This window comes from Gadus macrocephalus, chromosome 13, assembly GCF_031168955.1.
Source record: "Gadus macrocephalus chromosome 13, ASM3116895v1".
Classification (NCBI taxonomy): Eukaryota; Metazoa; Chordata; class Actinopteri; order Gadiformes; family Gadidae; genus Gadus; species Gadus macrocephalus.
The window spans coordinates 18,206,633-18,215,860 of NC_082394.1; the positions used below are offsets into that span (position 1 = coordinate 18,206,633).

General features: G+C 42.0%; 1 protein-coding gene across 1 annotated transcript; it reads left to right on the top strand.

Annotated features, from left to right (window-relative positions):
• Positions 1–914: 914 nt before the first annotated feature.
• On the top strand, positions 915–8,741 carry ppp4r2b (protein phosphatase 4, regulatory subunit 2b). Its single transcript, XM_060069271.1, has 9 exons — positions 915–1,075; positions 1,850–1,931; positions 2,718–2,888; positions 4,224–4,317; positions 4,535–4,572; positions 4,673–4,747; positions 5,082–5,222; positions 6,103–6,419; positions 7,090–8,741. The coding sequence occupies exons 1-9, from the start codon at positions 1,039–1,041 to the stop codon at positions 7,479–7,481; spliced, it is 1,347 nt and encodes a 448-aa protein (XP_059925254.1). The 5' UTR covers positions 915–1,038; the 3' UTR covers positions 7,482–8,741.
• The last annotated feature ends 487 nt before the right edge of the window (positions 8,742–9,228 follow it).

Consider the following 9,228-nt stretch of genomic DNA (forward strand, 5'->3'; position numbering starts at 1 on the left):
GGGCATCATGAGGTAGTGGGCAGCTTGCGGCTTGTCTTGGAGCTGGTCGCTAAGGTTGCGCGGGAGCACAAGCCGTTATCTGGGTCTCTGATGATGGGGGACAGCAGCCCGTCAAGCCTTCCACAAAGCTGTACTACCAAGCAGGCGGTGACCGAGATATGAGTGATTGCTAGTTTTGTGAGATAAGCTGTCTCTACATCCTAGACTAGTGACAGCAGAGGCAGATGCCTACTGAAAGCATATTATGTTAAAGAGTCCCATAGTGAGAAAAATATATGGTTTGTAATACTTTGCCCTGTTCGCATGCTGTCCAGTGAGTACAGACACTTCTGCATGCCAATTTACCACAACAAAGGCAAACATTTATTGTTTTGTTGCTAACTACACTGAAGCTAAAGCAAAACATGCGGCAATATTTGTATTAAGGATTTTACCTTGGTTTGCTTCTCTGCATTTAGATGCAATTGGAGGTTATTTATACGCAAACGCGTTTATGACTCTGATTTATTGTCAGTTGGCCCAACCAACTTTACTTTGGTGGAGGCCCCGGGCACGACAGTTGAACAAGTTCGTGCCCTCTTGCGGCAGGAAGGACCTTTTAATTAATCCAGTCAATGGATTCACAGTTACTTATTTCATGGCGAAATTAAAGCCCGTTTTACATTTAAAGATCAAAGTGGTTCTCAGTGAACTTCTGAATGGACTTATTAATTAATTAATAGAGGGGGCGAGAGAGAGAGAGAGAGAGCGAGAGAGAGATCAAATAGTTCGACCGTAGATAACCATGAACGTATCCAAACACCATTACAAAATGACAATACCTTAGTTAAATGAGATACTTTTATATAACATAGCGTGTATTAAAAGAGCCCGTATCTGTGTTTACTATAAGGTGGGAGAACTGTGTGAGTGCACAGGCAGTGACCTCACTAGCGCCATATTAAAATGCTCCTTCCTCTTCCACTCGGAGCAGCCAGCAGCTAACCGCTAGCCGCCAGTGTGCCGTCTGCATCCAGAACATTGTCAGGGGGCGACGACATGATGGACATTGACTCACTTCAGGAAGCGCTGAAAGGTCATTAGAAACAACATCGGTAGATGTTGTGTCCGGTGACTCGTATTTTGGGGTTTGCTATGATGGATAAACCTATAGGGGAAAAAGTACGAATGTTTTAGCTTGCAGGCTAGTGGTGTTAGCTAGCCGAGCTGCTTGGCTAGTGGCTACACAGTGTCAGGCTAATGCTAAGGCTAATTCACGAGCCCTTTTACGGAAACAACCCAGTGATATTAGCCTCCTAGGCTATGTAGCTAACGCTTTTTGGTGAAAAGAAAAATCGGCTTTCCCTGTGAATATCATCATTCCTGTCGTGAATTGAACGACCTCGACCGCTTAAGAAATGTGACATTAGTACTCTTCGGTTGACGAGTGGCAGACCCTGACGGTTGTCGTCTATTTTACACTTTATTGGGCATTACTGCTGGCCGGCTAAACCAGTTGATTTAGCTATCTTCCTAGCCAGCTAAAACAATCAGAATACCGACCTTTAGTTAACTAGATGTACTACTAACCGAAATCTAGCAGTTACTACAACAGCCTGTAATGTGTCACCGGTACTATTAAACCATCAATGAAATGAGCACTACCTGGTTATTTAGCAATCCTGCATAATACCCTGCCATTCATGTTATAATAGCTGTTTGAGTGACTCCTTAAAACCACCTACATTTCGCCTGAAACGGTTATAGATGCATTTCATATGAACAATTTAAAACATGTACTTGTATATCGAGTGCAATTGGCTCTTTATTTTCTAACATTTTGGCTTATGTATTTATTTGCACTCTGCAGACTTCGATAAGAAAGGAAAGCAAGAGAGCTTTCCTCTTCTGGAGCAGTTTCTTTGCCATATCGCCAAGACCGGAGAGACCCTGTAAGTATTTACATTTCCACAACTGTGTCTTGTAACATTTGATACTTACATTAGGATTTTTATGAGCAAAGAAAAATTAAGTGACTACAGTCCTGCTAACATCATTGACAAGACTACCTGTTGATGACCACAAACTTAAAATGACAAGGTCAGTGTTAATATTGAGCAATCTATAGCATTTCTTAATGTGTAACATTTGTTGTTCAATTATAATAAAACAGGTTTCCTTTTTATAGAAACTATTCCAAAATGTTTGCTGGTATACATAGAAACATGGTTTTGCCTCAATTGTTTTGGTTTGTATAGCGTAGTAAGTAAAACATGGTTTTAGACAAGCACTCTACATATGAAAATTTGAATGTGCTATGTTAACGCTTGCCGTTTGCTGGTTTGTTATGCACTTCCTGAAGGCAGTGTTTAATGCACAAATAGTGGTTCAATGGTCTATCCTACATGTCTGACGACATTTTTACACGCAGTGTTTACCGGCTCACTAGAGGTTGTGGGGCATCTTCTAGACTAAAATTCCTCATTGTGACCCCTCTGTAAAATAATATACAAAGGGGGCATCATGTAACATGATTCGGTTTGAAATCTTCACTAAATCACTTTTCAAAATGTGCTATAAATAGTTTGTCTGGCTATGTCAGACAAACAAGATCATCCAATCAACATTTGATACTAGATGTGGGGGTAGCATTCTAAGAGCAACTTTTACCAAAAACTCTATGCAAACATTAGAAAGGGGGTCTTCAAGTCCCCTTTGTCTATACCATTCTCCTCCAGGGTTCAATGGCCTCAGTTCAAGAACTACTTCCTGTTCAAGTTGGAGAAGGTCATGGAGGACTTCATGGCCTCGGTACCCGAACAGAGAGGCCCTGCCAACCCCAATGTGGAGTCCATCCCATTTGAGGATATGAAGGAGAGGATACTGAAGATAGTGAAGGCATATAATGGGTAGGTACAAAGCCGCTCGCGTCCATTTCTGCATGGTAATTGTACACTACACTGAGACATGTATTTAGGAGTTGGCAGTCGTCTGTGCTAGTTTGTGCATGCGTAATATTAAGTGATGGTAGGGCAGCTGGTTGTTTAAAGTGGCTATCAGTGTTTGGTTTTGGGTGCTTTTTTAATTAAATGCTTATTTAAAACAGTGTTTCCCCCAGAAAGTGTCTTCTCTGTTTCAATTCCATTCAAAAAGCTTTATGACACGACCACTGTTCCTAATGCGTTATTTATCTTTATTTTTTCTTTCCCTAAGAGAGATTTCTACTTTGTTAATGCATTATATATATATATATATATATATATATATATATATATATATATATATATATATATATATTTTATAAATATATATTTTTTTATACATTGGTAGTCAAGGCGGGGCCCTATTGTTGAAGCTTAACCATACAGTGCTGGGGGAAACACTGTAAAAGTACTACAAGCAAGATGTTTTGCTTAATATTATCAACTTGTTTATAGCATAGATAACTTTCTTTAAAGATTACTGAATTTTACTTGCCTTAGTTCCTGGGTAGTTCAGATTGGGAGAGAATAAATTCTATTCAGTTCAGCAATGGCTTTAAAAGAAAAACACTTAAAAGACACTTTAATGCTAGTTGTTTATTTACGTGACCGTGGGTTGGAACCAAGTGCTATGTCTGCTGTACATTTTGAGTCTTGCACCTCCTACCAGATCTGTGTTGTGAGATGTGATTGGTTATTTAATTGGCTTTTATGTCTCTGCCGGAGTCTCTCAAGGTTTTGACCTCTTTCACTTGGTATATTTATCGTTTCCAAACGTCATACGAAGCCTTATGATTGAACCTCTTTTAAAGAAATGGTGCCACTCGTTCCTCTTTAATGTTCAATCTAGACCAGACCAACCATCATAACCAACTGTTACTGCTCTTTATCTGCCAAACACTCAAAGTAGAGGTTAAAGAAGCCAGAGACTTGAGAATGTGTTGAAACTCTTTAAGTGGAGGAGAAGGGGAATAGTCTCGAACCTTGAACACACAGAATTATTTATATGCTATAGGCTAGCTTAATATACAACCTTAATTCTAAGCAGTATGATGGAAAATCTGATTTTTTTTTTCCCCTAAAGCCACACGTTTTTGTTATCTGTATTCCAACTAAAGATCCATTGTTGAATTTCATTCTCAAATATAAAAAAATGGATGTCACCCACTACTTCCTGATTTGGTCATTTAGCGTCGCATTTTTGAGCAAACAATGGAGGGTTTTCTTCATGTCTGTAATGGCTTGCCTGTTGTCTGCTTCCAGAATCCCATTCACCATCCAGCGCTTGTGTGAACTTCTCACAGAGCCCAAGAGGAACTACACAGGAACAGATAAGTTCCTCCGAGGTATAGAGAAGGTGTGTGCCCTCTTCAGCCTTTTTATTATTCAAATATTTGTTATCCTGTCTTTGTTATCCTGTCATCTTGTAATTGTGCATCTGAAATGTATCTTTGCTTTTTAAAAAATTGTGTGCTAAACATTTGATTAGTATTAGGTTTTTTTCAACAAATAGCGCTATATAAATTGCCTTCTTGATCTTATCTGAAACCTTGTCCGCTCATGTTTGTGTGCAGAATGTAATGGTGGTTAGCTGTGTCCATCCGACCTCAGAGTAAGTGGTGTTTAATATCCCTTCTGGTGAATTTGAGGACATGATAATGGACTTGTGGGTAGCCAATCATGGAGGTAATTTAACAAGCAAATTGTTGCAGGAAAAATGGCTGCAGTGGAATCAGTAGAATGAATGGAGTGATGCTTCCTGGGAACACGTCGGCCTTCTCAGAGAGGTAATCTTGATGACAAGATCTGTACCTTAATTGAGAGACATGGCTTTTTTTTTTGTATGTTGGTTAGTTTGGTACCCCTAGAACACTTGCACACACTGCTCCAACTATCAGTGATATATTAAAAAGTTTGATCAATGATTAAAAAGAATTGGGCCATAATGGCCATAATTGCTTCATCCAGAACACAACAATAGTTCATATCCTCAATGATATACATTTCCATTGGTTTCTCAGACTCTGATAAAGACTTCTTGTTTTATTTTTTATGTGCCTTTATTAGACTGTTATGCAATTCTATTGAACTATTTGTGTTTTCTACTGTTGCATTTGTCAGGAAAGTGAACGGACCAGGGACTCCGCGACCACTGAACCGACCGAAGATGTCGCTGGCCAGCTCACTAGCAGCCAACGGTCTGCCAGACAGCACAGACAACAAGGACTCGGAACCAGACCAGGAGGACGACAAAGAGTCCAGGTAATGACAACACTGGTAGCCTTTAATTTAGTTTGGCTGGAAGTCACTCTAATATTGTCTACAGTGGCCTCCATATCCGGTTTGATTCGTTTAAATAATGCACAGGATGCTAATATTTTCTAAACTCACGATGTTGACAGAGCATTTTAGTCGCCTTGAGCTATGATCTTTTCATCCTGCTTTATCCTTCAAATACTTGGCTAGATAAGGTTGAAATTTAAATAAGTGAATAAGTGAATTTCGTTATTTACCCGAACATGGTTCGGAATCTTGCTGTGACTTTGCTATGGTAACATTGTTTCAATCGGCCATACCTGCATGTCTTAAGCATACCTACTGTTAATGACTTTGGAATAGTGAAATTCTACATTTCTGTGGAAATATTTCCCCCCAAATACCTTGTGGATTATTTTAAGACAATTCATTCTTTATACAGCACTTTACTGGAGACACTTGATTACAATAATGAGCCACTGGCTCTTGATTATCAAGTAAAATCAAGTTGAAGATTTGTTATTTTTGAAATGGGTCCCAGATGTGCCGTAACCGTTAATGATTATCTTGGAAGTGTCTTCCCCAAAGAAACGGGCCGGCTCTGTGTTTTCAAATGAATTTCATATCATCCTAGCAACTCATTTCCAACATAAGTGCACTGCCTTGAATCCAAACTGAAAGTCAAGTCCAACGCGGCCTCCTGTCTGTTAGGGCTGTGCCTCCTTCTCTTTTCAAATAATTGTCTTATCGCTGCTTAACCACTCGGCAGATGGTTATACCCGGTGACACGTTGTTTATTATGATGATCAATCAGAAACACCCCTCTGTATGCCTGTAGTCATTTGTACCTTCTGGCTCAAACCCGTTTTTGGAATATGTTTTCTAGTGAGGTGTCGGAGTCGGGCAGCCTGGGCAGCTCGGTGAAGAACAAGCACCAGGACGAAGACGACGACGAGGAGGACATGGAGTCAGAGCAGCACGAGGTGAAGAGGCTAAAGTTCAACAACAAGGAGGAGGAGTACGACGACGACGAAGACGAGGACGAGGAGGACGACGAGCAGGAGTCGGACACGCTGAGAGAGCTGCACACATCGGGATGCTCCTCGAAGGAGGCCGAGGCCATGGTGCAGGAGAAGGATGAAGAGGAGGAGGAGGAGGAGGACAACGTGGCCTCCAGCAGTGCGGGCTCCATCGAAGAACAAGGTATGGTGGTTCTATTGAGTTTGACCCATTCTGAGGTAGATGGCACGCCAACAGCTACCTATTTAAGTAGATGTTATTTACTTTTGTACAAATGATTAAGTGGCTGAATGTTGCTAGATATAAAAGAAGACCTGATTAACACACCAAAGCGTTTGTTATTTTTAGGGCTACGTTGCTGATGTAACTCATTTTTAGCAACCGGTTTTTCATTAGGTTGGAGGCGAGTAAATGTTCAGTAGTTAGGACTAGCAGTGTTTCCTTAAGCTGGATGAGTTAAAAGTTATGGAAACTGGGGTATGTAGAACGCCCTGTCAAACCATATGATTATTGTAACGGAATCTTAAAAACTATTTCTTACACAATACAGCTTATCACTCAAATGTTACCTGAAATGAATGAATTAGAAAGTGTCTTCTATCCTGATGAAAGAAACTCCAGCAATTGTCTGACCACAATTTGGTCAAACAAGTGCATATTGACCAACCAACTGACCTTGACCGCCCTAGTTAATGATGTACACTGATAAGATCACCTAGTGAGGCCGGGGTTTAGTTAGTAGCCTGGGACTCGTGAAACAAAGTCCCCTTTGGGTCACCAGCATCTTCCCCAGTGTGTAAGTCTGAGTTATGACCCCACAGTGGTCCAACCCCTGAACCCGTCTGTCCCCCAGAGCCCAGCAGCAGCACGCAGGCGGAGATGCCCGCCGACCCGGGCCACGAGGAGCAGGCGGAGAGGGAGGTGCCGTGTGGCTCCCAGGAGGAAGGCAGCAGCGACATGGACCAGACGGAGCAGCAGGCCCCGGCCGGCACCCCGGAGGAGGGGCCCGACACCAGCAGGGACAGCGACGACGGCGCCAGCGACCCGGTCAGCAGCAGCAGCACCACCACCACCAGCAGCAGTAGCAGCAGTAGTAGCAGCGTGGTCGAGGAGAGCAGCGCCGAGGTCCGAGAGGAGGGAGCCCCCGCTCCCTCCAGCAGTACACCGGAGACCCCTACAGAGGGCGCCACAGAGGGCGCCGGCTTGAACACTGGGACCAGTGACGAGCCCATGGACCAGGACTAGACTAGACTCCTGAACCCGAGACCATTCACAAAAAACATCCACCCTGAGTCCATGAGTCCAGCGTGGGATGAGGGACAGTTTGTCTGCTAATTGAGACAAACGTTGTGTCTTGCTTTTGTGGGCGTGCCCTCCAAAATGCAGCCTGGCATTAATGTGGGCATACAAATACAATTTTGGTTTTGATTTTCTTTTCCTTTTTATTTTAATTTTATTTTTTTACCGGAAAGTTTTTTCTTTTTTTCTATACATATATATATAATTATTCTTACTGCTTCTGTTCATTTAAAAATTTCCTGAAGGTCATTTGTCTCTGAGCTGTGCGTTCTGACAACCTTGACTCCCTTGGATAGCTATCTTCTTGTTGTCGTCGTTTCAACACTGGGCAGTTCGGATACCGTGTTATTCTGCTACTTTTATCCTTTTCTCCCCCCCCACCCACCATCTTTAAGCGGTCCTGCTGTTTTTGGACCGAAAGAAATGGAAGAGGTCAGTTTTTGAAGACTTCGACTTGGTTAGCGGGCCACAGGACGGGAACAGACCCCACTCCAGCCATCACTGCAGTTTGAGCTTACAGGAAAGATTTACTAGCACCATCAACTGTTCCTGACTGAAGCACACGGCACCAACACAGGCTTCCCTCAAGTGCCATCATCACTTGAGGATGCATTTTTTTTTTATGAATATATATATATTTCCGGAAGACGCATTTCCCTACCTCCCACATCGTGTCCTTTTTACACATAACTACCCCTATGTTTGTCAATGATCCGTAATCCAACCCCCACTGAAGAATGCTACTGAAATGCCCTTGGCAGGCCTCTGTTGTAAGGTATATACATTTTTGAATGCAAAGATCCCCCCCCAACCCTATAATTATAATTTATCGGATCATTTCTTTTTTTGTAGTGTTTTATTTTTATTATTGTTATTTTTGTCTGCCCGTTCTAATGTCCAAAGCCAGCTGTACGTACAAAGAGGACTTTCTGCTTACTTTGTATTTGTGATGTCCCCATGTTATTCTCACACACGGATATCCAGAGCAGTCACTGGTTACAGTTCCACGCCTGTTTCTGCAGCTGTACCTTTTTGATATTTAGAATTTTAAATTTCTGTAAAGTAGATTTTTGTAGATTGTAATACGGTATGTGTTCACTGCCTTTGTGAAACCATATATAATAGTATAATTTCTGTGTATACTCTGAATGCTCCTGATTTCAATGTGGTATTCAGAAACAGCAATAAATGTTAACATTTTTAATACTTGTCATGCTTGCCCATAATGTGACGCTCTTTTACATACAGCACTCCGGGTCAGAAGCTGTGTCCTGGAACGCTGAATCACTGTTCTTCTCTCATGCTGGGGTAACCTTTTGAAAGGTGTGATTATTCATTTCACCTGACTGACTGCATAAGCTCAGTGACGCGATCGTCTTGCTGGTAACAGCAGGTTAATTCGTAAATGGATGCAACAAGCATTATTCCTGTCACAGTTAAATGCCCCCCCCCCGTCCAATTCCATCAACTGTTTTTGGACAGTCTTGCATAGTGCTCTAGTGTTTTGTGAGAAAACCAGCCCCGTTGGTAAAATATGCAATGAACACTGCAAACACGGTTAACGGGGCTTGATTTCTACTGGGCCTGCCCATGCCAAGAATGTATGCCCTGCTCTGGTATTGGGATGCTTTGTCGTCAACCAAGTGCGTGTTTGTGTGTCCGTTTAGTCTGGAACCTCTCGGTTAATTTTAGA

What these genes read in the sequence shown, in the direction of transcription:
- ppp4r2b (XM_060069271.1), top strand. Translation starts at nt 1,039, where the DNA reads ATGATGGACATTGACTCACTTCAGGAAGCGCTGAAAG. An exon ending in GCCAAGACCGGAGAGACCCT is followed by an intron (nt 1,932 to 2,717) that starts GTAAGTATTTAC and finishes ATTCTCCTCCAG; the next exon opens with GGTTCAATGGCCTCAGTTCA. An exon ending in ACGTCGGCCTTCTCAGAGAG is followed by an intron (nt 4,748 to 5,081) that starts GTAATCTTGATG and finishes TGCATTTGTCAG; the next exon opens with GAAAGTGAACGGACCAGGGA.